General features: G+C 36.2%; 1 protein-coding gene across 5 annotated transcripts; it reads right to left on the bottom strand.

Annotated features, from left to right (window-relative positions):
- Nucleotides 1-151: 151 nt before the first annotated feature.
- Nucleotides 152-20,008, bottom strand: LOC101172889 (afadin- and alpha-actinin-binding protein-like). Of its 5 annotated transcripts, none has more exons than XM_020702292.3 (14): nucleotides 19,917-20,008; nucleotides 6,134-6,245; nucleotides 5,825-5,976; nucleotides 5,450-5,653; nucleotides 4,479-4,589; nucleotides 4,262-4,397; nucleotides 3,981-4,056; nucleotides 3,537-3,717; nucleotides 3,286-3,430; nucleotides 2,090-2,226; nucleotides 1,697-1,966; nucleotides 1,461-1,578; nucleotides 966-1,110; nucleotides 152-859 (listed from the first exon to the last, which is right to left on the bottom strand). In XM_020702292.3, the coding sequence occupies exons 2-14, from the start codon at nucleotides 6,153-6,155 to the stop codon at nucleotides 766-768; spliced, it is 1,791 nt and encodes a 596-aa protein (XP_020557951.1). In that variant the 5' UTR covers nucleotides 6,156-6,245; nucleotides 19,917-20,008; the 3' UTR covers nucleotides 152-765. The 5 variants fall into 5 exon arrangements, with proteins under 5 accessions (XP_020557951.1, XP_011472185.1, XP_011472186.1 ...); XM_011473883.4 differs by lacking the exon at nucleotides 19,917-20,008 and adding an exon at nucleotides 7,443-7,577; XM_011473884.4 differs by lacking the exon at nucleotides 19,917-20,008 and adding an exon at nucleotides 7,443-7,577 and having other exon boundaries at nucleotides 1,476-1,578.
- Nucleotides 20,009-20,209: the final 201 nt, after the last annotated feature.

The raw sequence follows: 20,209 nt of genomic DNA, 5'->3' as shown, positions 1-20,209 counted from the left end.
AGCAATATTTGGCTCAGCTTCAGTTTCTCAGGGACGCATAATCTGTCGTCACTTTACTGTTTCTAGTTCAAGTCTGTAAAACCAGATTTACTCCTAATAAATATGTGAGGAGGATATGGAAAAAGAAAAAAATAAATACATAAAATAATTATTTAAAAAAAATCATGTTTACTTCCTTCATGTTTACACTGACACAGTACCAATACAGCCTTAAAAACTTCACCAAATGGATGCTACAACAAATTACGGTAAGTTGTGATCTAAAACAAAAGTCTCATCATCTTATTTTTCTGCTTTACTGAACTAAAAAAAGTAAGTACAATCTCACATTCTAAAATACTCTCATCTAATTAGCTTTTTTCAATCAACTTTAAAAACATCAAAGGTCTCAACTTAGGCATCATAACGGGCACCATCAGTCAGAAAGAGCAGCAGATAAACAGCTCGTCTCTGTTATTTTTGCTGCAAACCTTCTTAAAAATACTATATTAAAATATTATGAAAAGATGACTTTAAAACAAGCTTCACAGCAACACAATGATGAATAGATACATGTAAAACTGACCTATTATAAAGAAACTGTAACACTGAATGAATCCATATGGCTTTCACTATCATCAATGTTCAAATAACTGGCATTTCCCAATCAATTTTCCAATATAAATAGGTTTTGGACAATAAAAGTAACAATAATTCAAAAGGAAGAAAGAAACTTTGTAAAAATTGTTCTTGTACTGTGTGGATGATTGATGGCTGGGATTTTTCTCATGGTTCCGACAGTTCCTGCAGTATTGGAAAATCTTCCCAAAGGTTTCTTGATTCTTCAGTGTTTGTGGTCTTTACCTTTGGTTTAATTAAACTGGATTTAGAAAAAATAAAATGTATGGGGTTTAATGCAAATTACTGCATTAGCATATATAATATGAAAGTAATTATTTTATGACTGCAAGAAAATGACAGTTTACAGATTTTCTGGCGTCGCGTGAAGTGCATGATGTAGGTCCACTGTTGAAAGTGAACTGGACGAGCGGTATTTTGGTGTAGAGGCAGAGTCTGATAGAAATTCAGAGAGTTTCTCTTGAGTCAACTGTAGATTCAATTCAGTTTCACCTGCAAAAAAGAAAAATATAGTGACTCTCAAAAATTTTGCTCTACTTAAATGACATCAAAGGATATTAGTAGTACTCAGTGCGTTTTGGTAGATGGTTTGTAAAGACTCTTGAGTTTTATAGCTGGTTGATTCTATCTGTTTGTTTTTCCAATTGTAGTAACATGTTTGTGTGAGAGACGTTTCTAATGTAGTTTTGATAACATTTGATGTGACAGTAAATTGGTCTATGTCTTGGGATTTGTGTGATTTTACCTCAGGAGACTGTAGAAGTAGAAATACTAAATTGAAAACTAGAATAGATACTAAATGATCCTATCTACGGCAGGCCTCTGAAGAAAGAGACACACACCTGTAGAAGACGCACCTGTAGGATTTGAGAGCATGAGTTTCTTGGGGTCTCCACATGGACTCAAACTTAAAAACTGGTGTTTCAGCCAAGTTGCCCGATCTTCTTCAAAGGCCTTTCTCTGGTGGGAAAACCAATGTTTAGTTGTGCAAATAAGCTAAGCATTAATAATGATTGGCACACATAAAATATTTACTATTAAATGTATTTATAGCATAAAACTTTTTTTTATTATTAACCTCTTGAGACCTGGGATCCACATGCGTAAACATCCCATTTTGAGCTTTATTGCTACAGTAGTTAATTCTGCTGGCCTGTGACCATGTGTGTAGAAACACCTCGTGACTCAGCCTGATAGCTGCTTCAGTGAAGTTCTTCCTTTCCCTTTCAAATATGCTCCTCTGCCCTTCCAGGGTCTTCCATTCTCCTCTGAGGCGTTCTTTCTCCTGAAGCATGTAACCGTCGTTCCGCAGGGATGTGATCTCATCACAGGAAGAGCTCAGCTGATGCTGCACAAACATATGATTCAGCAACCGACTATCTTAGTAATAATTAAATGAGGAAACAATTTTGTACTGATGGCAAAGTGTAAGGAAGCAAACAATTGAAAGGGTTGCTAAACTCAGTTTCACCTGCAGGAGATGCTGTTGTGTTTGAATTAAATCTTTATATTCTTGAATTTCCAGCTTTAGTTTGTCCACTTCCTCCTCCTGAGTTTCACGTGGAGTCGTCTCACTGCTCTTCCCGGCATTCACCTGAGCCAGGGATACTAAACAAACAGTGCAAAGAATTCCCTTCCTTTATCACTTTGTTTATTTAAAGTCATAAGCGCACATAGACGATATGATCTTTGTATACTTTTGTATTCTTATAACGACAAGTCAACTCGTGAACAATACACAGAGTGAAATTAACCTGAGGGTTAATCTCTGAACTCAATGGTTGATGACCCAATCACATCGGCTGTTTAGAATGGCATACAAACATAACAAAAATGTTTCAAAAGGATTTTAAATTCTAAAGATTAAAGATTCTACATTTTTGGTTTACGACAAAAAATGTCATTTTAATTTTAATTTAATTTTTCTTCGTCATGCAAGTTACAGATGTTCTTCTGTTCTTTTATAATGTTTCACTGCTCTGAATGTTACTTAGCTGTTTGAATGTCTCTTTTGCTGCTGCAGACAAAAGAATTTCCCCATCGTGGGATAAATAAAGTCTTATCTATCTATCTATCTATCTATCTATCTATCTATCTATCTATCTATCTATCTATCTATCTATCTATCTATCTATCTATCTATCTATCTATCTATCTATCTATCTATCTATCTATCTATCTATCTATCTATCTATCAAAAATAAGAGGTATGACATATTGTGACACCCTTTGGTATAAATCCTTGGAACATTCTATAAAGTTTAGTGGAGCTTTGCCTAGTTTATGTACATTTTTCACATTGTTTTGACCTCTGTTTTGGGATTTTTATACACTTTTATGTTAATTTTTTTCTTTTACAAATCACACATTACATTTTTGCTCTTAAACAAATTACAAAGTTTGCCATTAGAAATAGAGAATTTTAGACAGTTTCATGGTCCATTATGGAATCTTTGTGTAATATATAAAGCATTAACACAAAAAACTGTTTTGAAGAAAGTAGTTAAAAAAAAGGAAGGGGGCCTTGGACTACTAAGGGTTAAAAACATTCTAGTGTTGTACCTCTTATTTTTGATAGAAATAAACAAGAAAGAAAACTATTTAGAAGACTGTTTTATGACTGTTTTTTTATGATACTGTTGTCAAATTCAAACACTGATGAAATACCTTGGCTGTCCAACTGCTCAACGTGGCTCTTTAGTCTTCTCCACTGCAGGCGAATGCTGTTGGTCAGTTTTTCACTGGCATGAACACTAAACAGCTCTTTACCCGGCTCAAACCCCTCCTCCTCCTGCTCTTCCTCAGAGTTAGCCTGAAATGAGAACGTGAATACGTACATAAATACATCAAATTAATATCAAGTAGGACATATTTAAAGAGAGCAGTCACAAGGCTTTTAAACAAAGTGAGGGAACAACCTGTGTACCGTCGCGTTCATTCTGGACTCCTTTTTGGGTCAGTTTTTTTAGACGGAGTAGAGACACCATGTCGTTTTTCACCTGGTGCAGCACTCTCCTTAACTCTGCATTTTCCAACACGAGGTCCCTCTGCCTGGCGTCATAGTCACTCAGCAGAGTCTTGTACATCTCCCCTTCGTGCCTTGGGACAACAAACATGTTCTCGGTTTATAATCTAACATTTATAAAGTTATACTGAATCACACACTCTTTTTTTAAGATCAATGGACTTCGGATGATTTTTCCTTCTTCTAAAAATAACTTCTGGGTCAGAGAAGTGGGTGTTACTTATTTCAAACTCCATGGCTGCTTTGCTGAAGCATTTTCAATGACAATCCTTTCTCCTGTATTGTCAAGCTAACTGAGTTTTACCAATACAATAACACACAAGTCAAATATACTTACTTTGCCTCTGTCTTCTCTGTTTTCCAAACACTTCTCTTCCCATCAGCTCTTCCGATGTTGTTTAATACATCAATGGCTAGGAGACAGAAAAGAAATAAAATCGAAACTATGTGTAAAAGAACTCCAATATTAGCTTGAATCTCCCTGCAAACAGTTTTTGGGCTGCAGGTTCACGATTATTGACCAAGCCACCACTTGTATTTAAAGGGTAGGCATCACAAAACATTGTTAATTTCTGTTTTATTTTTATAGAACTATGGCCATAGAAATATCTGTCTTACCTTGTTTTCTCTCCTTTTTATCAACAAGTAGCTGACTCAATCGCTCCTTCAGTTTGTTCAAATCTCTCTCCTTCCTTTTCATGTCATGGTTGTACTGAGTGGCACGGCTTGCTATCATGTTTTGAAGCTTTTGCATCTGCAGAAGAGTTATGGTATTGAAAAAGCTGGGATCGGACCATGGAGTAATTCTGCATACATAAGAACTCTAAATATTAACCTCTTCTTTTTCATTTTTTAGGCAGTTCTGCAAACTTTTTACTTTCTGCTGGAGCTGCCGTTCTCTTTCGAGAAGTCCTGTATTTTCCCTTTTAGAACATTCGAGCTGCTCCTGCAAAAGACAATGAAACAAATCATCCAAGCTCTTAAAAAATTTAGTTTGGGCATTATTTTCTAAAGAAATAAAGGTTTTTGTAAGAAAGACAACTTCAAAGAATCAAACTGAAGCTGTAGATGCCGACATATTTTTCTTAAGCCTCAATTCTAACTTTACACACTCCGATGAAATTGGTATACCATGTGTGGTGGTTCTTGTGGCATTTTTCTGATGATGGAGGAAATATATAAAGAAAAATTAAGCGTAGAGTATTTCTCAAAGTAAGCTAAGGATTTCTTTATTCAAATTATTTAGGATCAAGAGCCAACATAAAAAAAATGGCGTTTGAAAAAATCACATTTGTGCATAGAAAATGGAATCAGTAGGTCAAAAGTGCTCCATTCCAATGCATCCACTTGCAGTAAATAGATCCATATACGTCTATATACGATCTATATAAGTCTTTGTTTTCCGCATCCGAGCTGGCATCTGGCTCAAAACTGTACAGCTGGATTTCTCCGATATTGCTCGCCATTTTTGTAGCACTGGTAATGTTAGGTTGGGGTTGTGAGTGGCTGTAAGCTAGTGGGAGAGAGTGTGAACAGAGAATCTCAGCAACTGGGAGGTGAAGCGAGGGTGGGGTTGCTCCAGCCTTCGATCCCACCCATAACTCAGAGACAAAATTTCTAATGAACTCCTGCCGCTCTGCAGAAACTATGTCCTACACAGTTTTTTTTTATTTTGGCTACAAACAGCATATTCATAATTAAAAGACCACTGGGAACACTTTGAAACTAAATCTAGGAGTGGATCTTTAAGACATTTATTTCTAAATACAACCACAAGGTGTCCTCCATCAAAATGTACTTAGATACCTTTAGCCGGGTGGTAGACAGCTGCAGGTAGTCCAACTTGCTGCTGGACTTTAGCTGCTCCACTTCCATGTTTTCCAGAGTTCTGAGACTCCTGCGGTGCAGCTGAATCAGGTCATGCATGCAGTTCAGCACTGTCACAACATTCAGGTCTGAGCTTTCATCCAACTCCGTCCAAATCGTACGGAGGCCGAGTGATGACACCTCCTTTAAAGTAAGAAAGGGATTCATAAATTAGGTTCCATAAAAGCTTGTCTTAGCTATTTGATTTTATTTAAAGACCAACATTTTTTCTAAGAAGTCATTGTCTTGTGTGGGACACACTTAGAAGTAGAAAGAAATCAAGATTACTTCTAGAAAACATAAAAGAACACTGACCTGATTGATGTGGGACAAACATTCCGGCACATTTTGCTGCGTGCAAAAGGCACTTTGTGCGTTGGTATTTCCGTGCAGTGGAAGTGAGGACTGGTTAAAGTGCCTCAAGAGGGGTGCTCCACATTTAACAGAGATCCCATAATGATCCTTGACTGGTTTAAAAGAAAATAAATGTATGCTCTAAAATTCTCATTTTACAAAAATGTAACACGTTAAAGCATTTAAAACTACTTATGGTGAATAGTCACCCAATCAAACACATGTTCACTATTTGTCTGCATCCAAAAGAAATCAAAAATGTTTACTCACCCAGGGAGGATTCAGGCATCATTACAAGCTGCGTGCCGCCAGGCTGTGGGTCTGGATCATGCACTGCATGTGCAGATGACAGAATCTGACAACAAGACCCTCCTACGTGCTCCTGAAATAGAAGGTCAGATTAGCAACAGCCATTTTCCACTGTGGATTACACAGCACATGGAGAACATGTGGAGTGGATAAAACCATGCAGCAAACTTGATAGCAAACAATTAAAGTGTGTGTGTGTGTGTGTGTGTGTTTATAATGTGTAAGCATATTCTAAACTTCAAGAGTTTTTATGTTGATGTATTCAGAAATAGAGTACAGTAGTGTCTCATTGTTAAAAGGCTCTGTCATTCAGCAGTAATCCTCTGAATGGCTTAATCTCACACAGAAGTTTGTTTAGTGCTGCTAGCAGAAAAAGATAGAAACAAGCTCCTAAAAGGAAAATGTGAGTACAATAAGCAAAACATGTCCACAGTCAACATTATTCAGTTTCCCCACACAAAAATTAAAAGTTTCAAAAGGCTAACATGCAATTCGGAAGAGGTTTAAATAGCTGTCAGTGATGCTTACATGCAGGCTGGTAAAACAGATGGCAGGTCTTCCCCAGATCAAAGGCTTTAACAAGCCAGGATCTGGCTTAGTCTGAACCTTTAACTCCTAAACTAATTTAAACCAATCAGTCTGGTCTAAAGTGGTTTTTAATGTCAGTTTTAATTTGAATTAGTACATTAATTCTTTCAATCAAGTTTGTTATTATTTAGACAGCCAAAATAATTGTATACAATTACTATTTTTTATTACACTAGAGGGTACTGTAAATAGTAAATTAAGACAGGAACTGAGATAAACGCTATAATATGAAATTATATAATAATAATACTATTATTATTTATTTTTATTCAGACTTTCATTTTACATAAAGAAAGAAAACAAAAATATATTGTGAAAACAAGCGCACTTTGAAAAATGATGGGAACATATAATGGATTATTTTACTAGTAATAGCAGTTTAGTCAAAGCCTTTTTTTTTAATAGTTACAAGACAAACAGCTAACTTTTAGCTTTTCTTTCTCTTTCTCTACAAGCGTTTAAAAGTGGGATAAAAGCAGTACTTTAAAAAAAATCTGGAGAATTCACACCTAGATTTCAACTTTTATTTCCTAAATTCAAATCCGACCTCAGACCTCCAAATTATCATAGCCTGTCATTGAAGCTGATGAATGACCCGGAACAAGTTTAGCGGCTAAAACATAAATATTTTCAAATCCTTTTCTTTATACACAACTAAATAACAAGATTTTAAAACACTTACCTCAGAGTTTTATTCACGCTGTGGGCTGATTTTAAAATATGCTTGAAAACAAGCTCATCTAAGAATCGTCCGCGAGACACAGCAGCATATAATCCAAACACAGCTCCTATTGGCACACCCGTTGTCTAGCAACCAAACATGGCTCAATCTGATTGGCTGCTGGTCCAGCGGCAGGCTTCTGTTGTCGTCACAGCAGAATTAAAACTAATATTTCTAAAAACATTTTACAGACAAACATATAAAAAACCTTTAAGTTTATTATTTAGAAGAACAAAATTAAATACAAATTTTTTCAGAATGCAGTGAGCAACATAGCACTTCCAAAAGCTGTTTATAAATTAGAATCCAAATACTTTTGCAGAGTAGACAGATTTAAGGAAGTGAAATCATATGTTTTAGCAGTGAGGGAAAAAATGTATTATTCAAGGCTTAAAAAATAAGACAAGTCAGATATAGGAGCTGCTTTGTAAACAACAAAATCTATCATATGTATGCCTAATTTTAACGTTGTGCCACAAAACAGTCCGATTTATTATGAATAAATATAAATACATTTGCTTTTACTTACCTTTTATTGTGTTTGCATTTATATCATTGTTCCCATTCCCATTTTAGACTTCTGACTGGCATCTCAGGTTGCATTATAACAAATTTCATTTGTTGAGCAGAGAGAGTGAGTTAATTTTCTCGGAAAACATTTCAACCTTTCAATTTTTGATGAAGCCATTAGAACTGATGGAAGCCAGAGATCTCCGGTTATCCTTATATCCTGACAGCTGTAAGAACTAAATGAGTTTCCTCCCTTGAGACGGTGGAACAGTCTCTTAAAAGACAGAGGGAATGGAAAAATCTATCCGTAATACCAGTCTTTTTGCTTGTGTAAAAAGCTCTCAATTGAAATAAATAATGTGTTAATTGAAAGTGTTACAGAAATCAAATTCGTATGGGTTTTTATCGATGACAAACTAAGTTGGAAGCCACACATCAGACACATACAAACTCCTTCTTCTTTTGGCTTTTTCCCATCAGGGGTCGCCACAGCGAAACAACCTCTCTGTTGAGGATGAGTCACATGGTTAACTTGGCAATGTTTTACGCTGGATACCCTTCCTGATGCAACCCTCTCAATTTATCCGGGCTTGGGACTGGCACAGAAGCAGAGAAGGGAATAGGGAGCAGCCCGGATTCAAACCCTGGTTTCACGGACGGAAGGCGCTGCAAACCAGCACGAGCTAAACTGGCTCCTGGATACATACAAACTAAAGTCTCCAAAAGTATTTCAATCGTAAATAAATCTAAACATATATTAGAATACAACGGTAGATATTTATTGTACTGCTCCTTAATACTACCATTTTTCACCTACTGTATAGAAATTTGGGGGAATAATTACAAGAGCTCACTACATCCTCTCTTTTTACTTCAAAAACGAGCCGTCAGAATTGTCCATAAAGCCGGATATCTTGATCATACAAACAAATTATTTTATCAATCTAGACTTTTAAAACTGCATGACCTTGTGGATGTTTACACTGCGCAACTTCTATACAGAGCCAGTGGGAAATCGTTACCATTCAATATCCAAAAACAGTTCCTAGAAAATGAAGGTGGTTACAAACTGAGGGGATGTAGGAACTTCAAGATCAAACTGATAAGAACCACAGAGAAAAGTTTCTGTGAGTCGTGTAGCACTAAACTTTGGAACGGGTTAAGTAATGAGCTCAAACAATGTTCAAATATCCAAATATTCAAGAAAATGTATAAAGAAACTCTGATTTCAGGATATGAAGATAAGAGGAGTTAAGGATCAACAGGTGTTTGAATAATTCCAACACAAATACATGTGTGAACTTGATTGTGGTGAAATAATCAAAGCTCTTTTAATTAAAACCAATGACTATTACATTGTAATGTGCATTAATGATTACTGAAATGTTTTAATTACAATCAATACGCTATTGATTTTGTTAACTTGATCTGCAATGTGTAGCAATAATTAATTGTTCATTGTGATCATGTGTTCTAATGATAATCAATGATTATTACATATCGGTACCGTTACTGTTTACTGAAATCATGAATGAATATTTTCTGAAGATCATCTATCATTACTAGGCACTGGATTTTGTTACTTGAAGAGAATCTTATTTGATCAGAACCGGATTTAAAACACTGTAAAACTATCAAATGATTTAACTCAGTAGGGGTGGGATTATATAAGCTTGCTTCTTCCCACTCCTTTTCAAGCAATAAATCAAACTCTACTTATACTTTAGTTAATGATCACTGTATTTAATTAAGAAAATGTGATTTAAGTGACGTTTTTGTTTTGTTTTATTTTCTGTCTTTTTAAACTATACATTTCAACATTTCTGTAATGAGTTTGATAAATACAGTGATCCCTTGCTATAACGCGGTTTGCTTTTCACGGTTTCGCTACTTCACGGATTTGCATCGTGCATTGTGTTCTGCATTCTGATTGGCTAAAAAGTCACTCCGCTTCCTCTCAACCTGTGCGTCAATAACGTTGCAGTTTAATATGTGCACGTACGTAAATCAGCTTGCCAAATTTTCACTATTATGTACAAATTCTCTTGATGGTGGCATGTCGGTGTATAAGGATCTTTTTGCAAAGCAGAAAAAAGAGCGACAACAACTGCTCTTCTCCCGAACAAACACAGCTGCACCGCGGGCTTCAACAGAAGAAAACACTGCAGAGCGGAGTCAGGATGCAGCGGCTCAGTCTGTAGAGCAGTGAAATACACCTGAGTCACTATTTGTCCAACTGTACTTTGTATTTTTTTCATAATCATTTTTAAATTTTCTCCCGTTTAGTCCAATACTCGGGTCGCGGTGGGCGGGGCTAATCTCCGCGATTTGAAGCCTTCTGTTCACATTCATTAAAATTATTATTTGACAGTACAGTACAGAGTTATTTGTTGAAAAAAAGGTTTCTAAAGTACTTCTATTTGTGAAACAAATGCTTGAGCCTGCAAATTGGTTTGTTCTTTCTTTTCAATGTATAATAGAGGATTTAATTGTTTAATAATAGTTTAAAAAAAATAAAGGTTTGTACTTCACGGATTTTGCCTATCACGGGGTCTTTTTGGAACGTAACCCCCACGAAAAACAAGGGTTTACTGTATGTGTAAATTCTTTACTGCTTGACTACAATGGCTGAAATAAATCAAAAAAACCAAAATCAAATATATTCACTCCACCAGATGGCAGTAAGATTCACACAACAGAAAATATCGTTAGGAGCTTTTGCTTACCAAATGGGTTTTAAAGGGAAGAATTATCAAAGTAATAACCCTCATTTACCCCTCAATATATCAATACCTCAATATATTTCTCATCTATTTCCCAACCCCCCCCCCCCCCCCCCCCCTTTTTATAACTGGCCTACATTTTGTAGGAAGCTAACCCTTAAAATGACAGTCTAACTATCTCATAGATTCACAGTTTGTTTACACAAAGTTTATTTTCGAACGTATAAGCTATTTGTTGTTTATGACTTGTTAAAAACTCAGAAAAAAACCCTGAATAAACTTTGTTGCCCAAATTCTTCCAATGTGTCTATCAACACAATTTAAAGGAAACCAAGTCATTCTTGTGTCAGTACTATATTTTGCAGAAAAATAGTAAGATTTGAAAGTATATTAAAGTTTTTAATTTGATTTATCTATGTATTTATTTCAAGCAATAAAGAATTTACACTGATTTATCAAACTCATCACAGAAATGATGAAATGCATAGATAAAGTCACTCTTCTTGCATCATAGACAAGCAAATTTACCAGAATAGTAGGACATAAATCAAATAGTTTAATATTTTAGTCATTAACTGGCGATGCTCTGAACAATGTTCTGCTTTAAACTGAAGATTTTTGCAATAGGTATCTCTCATAAGTATTTTGAACTTAAGCATCAAAAAAATAAATAGGAAAGCCTTTAAACGCTTTTAAATGCTTGCATCATGCATTTCAAGGAAATCCTAAAAGAAAAAAAAAACAGTTTTTGGTGAAGTAGAATACGCTATACATTTTTTTGTTACATTTTGTTAGATATTTTATTCTATATTTGTATTCATTTTTATTCCATTTACATTTTACTCTCAAGAAGCTGCAGGTGAGCAAAACCTTTGATCCCACTGACTATGCTCCCGGATTTTATAGTAGGTTCTTCAAAGTTTTGGGGGTATACATCCCACTTATTTAAATAACAACTTCTAACACCACAGACTTCCAGTCTGATGAGACATTTTAATCAAAAACCAAACAAAAAATCAGACGAAAGAAACCGTTGGTTTTCAAAATGCTAAATATTACTCCTTAAAAACTAACAGCAACTCTAACAGCAACAGATGACTGATTTAAAGATGATCTCACTTAATGTAAAAGGCATCAACCATGTTATCAAACACCAGAAAATCTTATCCTTTCTCAGCAAGGGGAAATGTGAGATGGCCATGCTCCAGGAAACTCATCTGTCAGATACAGAACATGTCAAACTGAGTAGAAGCTGGGTGGGACAGGTGTTTTATTCATCTTTTAATTCAAAAGGCAGAGGAGTTGCTATTCTCCTTCACCGTAGTTTACCTTTCACCTTTGAAAAAGAGGTAAAAGACAGCCAATGGCGTTATATACTCCTATCTGGTCACCTGTATGGGGAGCAAGTCGTCTTTGGATGTGTTTATGCACCTAATGTTAACGATCCTTCTTTTCTCCCTCAACTTATCTCAGACCTGACATCCTTCTCATCCTCATATGTAGTTTTAGGAGGTGACTTCAATTGTGTATTAGACCCAAAAGCAGACATGTCTCCCCCACGTTCAGACCGCCTCGAGAAATCTGAGAAAATGTTAGAATTTCTTAGTGACCTGAACCTACATGATGTGTGGCGAATTATGCATCCAACAGATAAAGATTACTAATTTTTTTCAATCCCACATCAAGTTTTCACCCGGATAGACTATTTTTTTTTTTCATCTCAATTTGTTCTAGACAGGATAAAAAACTGTACAATTGGCACTAAATTCATCTGATCATGCTCCGGTTAGCATAGTTCTCTCACCTCCCTACCTAGACCCAGCCTGAAGACGCTGGAGACTAAACCCAACCTTATTGAGCAGCCAGGATTTTGTAGATTATATTACAAAAGAATGGGAAGGTTTTATTGCAAGTAATAAAACTCCAGAGATAAGCCCTTCTACACTATGGGAATCTGGTAAGGCATACATACGGAAGTCAATCATATCATATACATCAGCTCAGAAGAAGAAAGCTCTGAAATCACAATTAGACCTAGAAAAAAGTATAGCAGGGCTGGAGGTTCAGTTCAGGCAGCATCCTAGTGACTCTTTAGCAAAGCAACTGGAAGCAGCTCGCTCTGCCCTAAACCATCTATTAACAAAGAAAGCGCAGACACAAATTTTTTATGCTAAACATAGATTATTTGAATCTGGGAATAAACCTGGCAGGTTGCTTGCGAGACTGGCTCAAAGTAAGATGGAAGTCAACATAATCCCTGCTCTTGCAGATAGGGATGGAAAGAGGCAAAACAAGTCCACAGATATAAACAAAATCATGACATTATATTACCAAGACCTCTAGAGCTCTCAATGTGAATCCTCTGCTGACAACAGAGCAGATTTTCTTGACAAAATAAAATTTCCTACTCTGTCTGATGAACAGAAAAAAATTCTAAATAATTCATAAGCAAAGAGGAAGTCTCTGAGGCCATATCTGCACTGAAGGGAGGCAAAGCTCCAGAACCAGATGGCTTTGGACCTGAATTTTATAAAACATTTTGTTACATGCTGGTTGGTCCACAAACAGATATGTTTGTAGATTCATTTGAGAAAGGCTTCCTTCCCCCCACATTAAGTCATGCACATGTGTCTGTGATCTTAAAAAAAGACAAACCAGCTGACTTATGTGGGTCTTATCGACCCATCAGCCTTATTTCTGTTGACAGTAAGGTGTTCTCTAAACTTCTTGCTTGCAGGCTGCAGAACTTTCTCCCAACCCTTGTTCACCCAGACCAGTCAGGGTTTGTGCCGGGACGGTTGTCCCACAGCAATGTGAGAAGGCTGCTGAATATTATACAGTTCTCCTCTGAAAGGAAGCAGAAAGCCCTGGCTGTCTCTCTCGATGCTGAAAAAGCTTTTGATCGGATAGAGTGGGAGTATCTTTTTGACGTTCTCCATAGATTCGGACTTGGGGGTAGCTTTCTTAGATGGATACAAGCCATATACCATTCACCTACAGCCTCTGTGTTGACTAATGGTCGCTGCTCTGAACCCTTTGCATTAGGGAGAGGCGTGCGCCAAGGTTGTCCTCTTAGCCCACTTATTTTTGCCTTAGCATTGGAGCCACTAGCTGAAACTATACGCATGCAAGCTGAGGTTAAGGGAATATCGCTGGGGAACATGGAGCATAAGATTGCTTTGTATGCTGATGACATCATTCTATTCTTAACATTACTTAAACAATCAATTCCCTCTACTCTTTTTTTTTTTTTAACTTGTCCTGTCCAACAGCTGGGCAGACAGATGAGAGCTGAGGGCCTCTTGTGTTGGACATATTTTGCTTTAACAAGAGGGGTTATTAATCTTCAGACAAACCAAAGGTATGTCTGAATAAACCCCTTTTGTAATTGAGGCCAAACTTTATTAATTTCAAACATGTCTGAAAATCTTTGGTGTTGGACCGGACGGAAAAGGAAAGAGGGGAAGAAGAGAGAGGGACGCTAGAGAGAGGGGGGGTAGGGGGTGATAATAGGAGGGGAAGGGGGATAAGACCATGAAGCAGCATACAGCAACAAGTTTACTGGTTGTTAATCATTATGGTAAGGTTCAAATGCAGTACAAAAAGGGCGGGGCCCGTCCACACACACACTCAAATGTTATAAACACACCTGCTAGCTGCAAAAATGTCCACCTGTCGACATGTACACAAAACAGATAGTGTTCACACTCATACTTATGCCTTAAAACCAACTAGTGTGAAATATTTCAGTCATTCAGTCTTGCAAGCTATTAGTGCAAAGGTGAGCTAACACCCCTCTACTCTTCCCTCTACTCTAAAAGCCTTTAACAAATTTAGTTCTATATCTGGTTACAAAATTAATTTCGCAAAATCAGAAGCTATGCTGTTGGGAGGCCTGAGTAAGGCTGACGTTCCCAATGATTTCCCATTCAAATCGACTGTTGGCGGTTTGCTGTATCTCGGCGTGAAAATGTCCCCAGATCTGAACGATATGTTAAAACTGAACTTCTCCCCCATCTGCACACAGATAAAGAAGGATCTACAGCGATGGCATAAACTCCCACTGTTGATGTTGGGTCGAATTAGTTTAATCAAAATGAATGTTCTGCCACGTCTCTTGTATCCTCTGCAGATGCTCCCTCTATACATATCAAAGAAAACTAACAGAGATCTGGAAAAGGCCTTTACCAACTTTATATGGATCGGGAAGAAGCCAAGACAGAAACTTAAGATTTTGCAGTTGCATCCCGATATGGGTGGTCTCTCAGTACCAAATATAATTTTCTATAACTGGGCCTGCCACGCCCATCATTACTGGCTGTGGCTACATACATATCTAAACAGGGAGAACTGCATTGACTTATGGGCATGCTCTCCTCATTCTCCCTGGGGATTGATCACCTGTGAAGTGGCCAAAATCCCACTAACTGTTAGAAAAAATCCTATTATTTATAATGGTATTAGAGTTTGGCGTGATGTGTTAAAACACCTGGGAAAGACAAAAATTAAGTCTTTGCTTTCCCCAATAACTCAAAATCCTGATTTTCCTGCTGGTGTTGGCCCATCTGTGTTCTCCTCCTGGCGTAATTTAGGAATTAATGTAATTGGCAATTTAATTAAAAACGACACTGGTATGTCCTTTCAACAATTACAAACCACATTTCATGTTCCTCAAAAACATTTTCTTGCATATCTCCAACTGAGACATTTTATTTCTTCTCATGTTATTTCCACCTCCGCTGTTAATGTTGTAGAAAAGTTCTTGGGGGATCGCACAGACAGGAGGCACATGATTGGATCATTTCATTCTCTCCTTAACTCTTCAGGCATATGCCTCCTTCCAGATATTTTCCGTAAATGGGAAATAAACTTAGACTCTCAATATATAGAAGATGATTGGCAAACAGCACTCTGCTTGATTAAATCTACGTTCACGTGCAACAGACTAAGAGAGACTCAGTATAGAATAATCCACAGACGCCACATAACTCCTGTTATTTTACACAAAATTAATCATTCTCTGTCTCATTTGTGCTTGAAATGTAATTTGGAGAGAGGAACATATTTTCACTGTTTTTGGGAATGTAGGAAAAATGTTCTAGATTCTGGAATCATATTTCATCTGTGATCAGTGAGATCTTCAAATTAAAAATCAAGAAGGATCCAGGTGTCTTCCTGTTGGGCCTTCCCTCGAGGAAATTACAGATTCCTACTGCACATCATAAGCTTCTGGAGAAACTGCTTTTAATCGCTCGGAAATGTCTCTTGATACATTGGATAAAGGAGTCCCCTCCCACTGTCACTCTCTGGTACAGAGAGGTGTTCAGTACACTTCCTCATGAGAGGTGACATGCAGTTATGGAAGGAAGGGAGGAGATGTTTCTCACAACATGGTCTCCATTTTTAAACCATCTGCCTGCCGACTTGAAGGGTCTACTTTTACAGGGACAAAACATTAAGCAATCTTCTTTAATGCCTTGTTCATAAACAAACTGGTCAGTGGACTGTAACACCTGTGGAAAAAAAAAAAGTTCACATCCTTGTATGTATTAACTGCCTGTATACCTTTTTATTTAATTTTTGTCTTTACTTAGTTTTAATCTTTTTTATTATTATTTTTAATTATTTTACTTGTATGGCTGTCTTAAGTTGAAGGGTGGTGTGGGGGGGCTGACATATTTTCGATACTTGATGCTTAAACTGTTCAAATGTTTTTGTGTTCAAATTGTTCAAATTTTGAAAACAATAAAAAAAAAAAAACAATCAGACGATCATCTTATTTATGCGTCTTTTATCATGTAATAGAACAGTAAAATAAGTGTGTTCTAGGATGTGTAAGCTGAGGAAAAACCTCCCGTGATCTTTGCTTTTGGAGCAAGAAGGAAAAAAATGGATGAATAAATTTGATATATAGACAAAGATAACAAATTACAGAGAATGCAAGACTTCTTAATAGGTACTTAAATTTTTTTTTATTAATGGCTTGTTGTGTGGTGGAACATCCGGCTGTCTCTTAAAAAAAGACATTAAGATCTTCATTAGCCGTTCCCTCGCTTGCTGAACTTTTCACTCTTTTACAATTCCAGGGGTCACACAAAGGCCACTCAAATACTTATTATTTGAATTAGAGCAAAAAGGTAAACAGTACTGAAAAATCATGTGAGACTCGTTGAAAGTAAACTTTCATTTACATTTTGATCATTTGTTTCCTTGTTTTTTCAATATATGGGTGAATTTAAATAGCACAGATATTTGAAAATCTTTTAGGCAAATGTGGTCATAATAAAAACATCATTCTTTGAATAGGATCTTAAAAAAACTGCTGTAGAATAAACTGAAACACCATCTGACATCAGAAATGTCCAAAAGTACATTTACTTTGAATGGTACTTAAACGCGGAAATGTAGAACTGTTTACTTTTCTATATTTGCAGTATTTATTTACAGCTCAGTTTGTTTTAATTTACTCCCCTGTATTTATCTATTGCTCCTTCCTCCTATATCATGTTTTAACAAAACGTACTACTTCCTTGTAAATTAAGTCTTCCCGGAATGATTTCAAGGAAAATGGAAACCATTTCTGGAGATTAAGAATGTACAGTCAGGACCATAAGTATTTGGACAGAGACACATTCTTTCTAATTTTATTTCTGTACATTACCACAGTGAATTTTATTTTATTTTTTTTTTTTATTTTTTTTATTTTTTTTTTTATTTTTTTTATTTTTTTAAATAAAACAACTCAGATGCCATTGAAGTGCCGACTTTCAGCTTTAATTCCATGGGTTGGACAAAAAGATTGCATAAAAATGTGAAAAACTAAAGCATTTTTTAAACACAATCCCTTCATTTCATGGGCTTGTAAGTAATTGTAACCCCTCACTTTCTCCCCCTCTCTCTTTATTTCCTTTTCTTCTACCCCCCCCCCCCCACACACACACACACACTTCCCCCCTCTCCCACCCCTTTAATAAAAATAATATGTATATATACTTAAAACACAAAATGCAACACATAAATAAAAATAATTAAAAAAACAGAAAGGGGTTCATACAAATTTACACCCTGGCTATCCAAAGATTCACAACCCCTTTTTGTAATAGTAAAACCTGTCCAACATAAAAGGCCTTCAGCGCTCATCTGTTTGCTCAGTTGTTGGACAGAACAAGTAAAAAAAAAAAAATAAAAAAATAAAGAATGTATTTTACGAATGCGTTGTATAAATTAGGGAAATTAAACATCAACAAGTTCAATTTACAATACGATTTTTCATTTTTTAAAGGTAGATTCAACTGGAAATAGTAAGAACTGAGGTCTAATTATATGGAAATCTAAGAAAACAAATAGAAGCGGAGTTAATGTTCTGGTTAGACAGGCACTATCTTTGCAGGTGTCTTTTAGTTAAGACATTCACTGGTTATGCATGGAGCAGTATATAGTATTTCTTGATTTACTTCAATGTTTAAGTCGCCCACAATGATCCATGCCCTGAACAAAGCTGCTTCTTCTCCTCAGTTATTGTGTTTTTCACATGTTCACTTTGAAGTGCAACAATGGTTCATTGTGCAGCATCCTAAAAAGACCCAGACTCACTTTAATGGATCTATCTGCATCAAAAAAATGCACCAAAATCAAGCCTTTACGGTACCGAAGGATGATTCCGCACAAACAATTAATCTTCAATTCTACAACTTAGTTGGCTGTGCTTTTTACACATAACATTTTCCACAAAATATAAACATAGTGTTGAAATCAACTTTATAGTCACTCAGTCTTTCCAAAATATTGAAACAAAAATGATTTCTGAGGTCCAAAGATTGGGCCACACTAAAAATTTTAAGAAATAAAAAGTATCTGATAATGTCTGATGAAAAAGAACAAGATATAAATATTAACATCCAATAGAGCAATTACAATATCATAAAGATTGTCATGTTAGTCATAGTCTTTTTTTCAACTATTGTTCAAGGTATTCCCTGCATAAGAAGTCGAGAACAGTCTGTAGACCCACATCATTATAATCAGGATCCAGAGCGCAGCCTGAAGATCCTTTATGAAAAAAACTGGATTTCGGAAATAAAAAAATTTGAAGTCAAAGTTCAAATGAGTGGCACCCATCTTTATTGTACAAGAAGTCAGGAAAAAAACCTAAACATACATGCCATTTCTGCACATTTGTTCACTTTAATTGGCCATTCAGAGGAGCATAATTACAGCAGAGCAGTACGAATAAAGCTGACACACCATATATTTTACTCCTTCTTTTTCCAGCAAAGCAAAAACTGTGGAAAGCAGCAATCCGCAAGTTTACAGCTGCTCCTAGACAGATCTTATTTCTAAACATGACATATGTTCTGCAAACTTTGAGTCTACAAAATGTATTTTTGTATTTTTTTGGTTTAAATTTTGAAGCTTAGTGGAACATTAAGCCCATTTATTAAAATGATTAGAAACTATTTGCTTTTTTAATTATTTCTTCTCAATGTCATGAAATTAATTGTGTAAAAAAACAAATTTCCCTTCGGGGATTAATAAAGTTGGTCTTGGATCTTGAATCAGGGAAAAAGTTATTAGAGCAGTAATGTAGTATGTGGGACACATGAGCCCTTGCTTGTAAAGCTGAGAGGAGATGGAATTGTTTAAATATAGAAAGCTTCATGCGTTATACTGAAACAGGCAAAACAAAAAAGCAAAAACCTTTAATACCCTAATAACAGAGTTTGAACCTGTGGGACAGCAGCTGCATATTATTGCATCCTCACAGATTTTGTCATCAACCTGAAATTAGGTGTTTTCCGTGCTGTGCAACAACATGATTCAGTGACAGGATGTAGACGGGAAACTTTGCTTCAAATTACACTTGTAAATCAGACTACAGTAGATTAGTCATCTGTTAGCGACATCAACTACGTTTTAACCAAATGTCTATTTTAACTTTGGCACCAATTGTGTTTTCTGAATTTGCCCATAAAACGTCTGCCTTCATAAAGACTTTTTTTTGTGTTTTTTTGATCACATTTTTTGTGTAAAGAAAAAGAATATGTGGCTCCGGTAGAAACTGATGCAAGATTCCTGTCAATATATATCCAACACCCCCTTCTCCAACAGAAACTGCTCTTTGTTAGAACACATCCTCCCCCCTTTTGCTTTGTGCGTCTTGTGAAAGCAGAGTTATCTAATAAAAATGCAAAACATGATTTACCTTTTGAAAAGTTTATTTTCCGCATGATGATGTGAATTGTTCCTAAAGAAGTGGTGGTCTTTTCTTGTTGCTGTGGTCTATGAACATGTGTGATCATTCATTAACGTTTGGCTCAATAGAGATTCTGCGGCCTGGACTTTGACCAGACCATGAAACTACTCCATTAATTTGATTTTCAGTCATTCTGTTGGTTCACTTGCCAAAACTGCCAGGTGTTGCATGTTTTGGTGAAGAACTTGTAAAATATGAATTCAATTCTGCTGCTTTTTTCATGTTGTATATTACTTTACATG

The sequence above is a fragment of the Oryzias latipes genome, chromosome 4 (assembly GCF_053564925.1).
Source record: "Oryzias latipes strain Hd-rR chromosome 4, Olatipes_Hd-rR_3.1".
Classification (NCBI taxonomy): domain Eukaryota; kingdom Metazoa; phylum Chordata; class Actinopteri; order Beloniformes; family Adrianichthyidae; genus Oryzias; species Oryzias latipes.
Note: the sequence above shows the minus strand (reverse complement) of the source record. Positions and strands in the feature narration are given on the sequence as shown.

Excerpts from the sequence above, each read along its gene's own strand:
- LOC101172889 (XM_020702292.3), bottom strand. The coding sequence starts at position 6,155 with ATGATGCCTGAATCCTCCCTGG. Across the intron at positions 3,431-3,536 it reads ATGAACGCGACGGTACACAG|GCTAACTCTGAGGAAGAGCA; the intron begins GTTGTTCCCTCA and ends TTCTCATTTCAG. Across the intron at positions 1,579-1,696 it reads TGGATCCCAGGTCTCAAGAG|AGAAAGGCCTTTGAAGAAGA; the intron begins GTTAATAATAAA and ends TTTTCCCACCAG.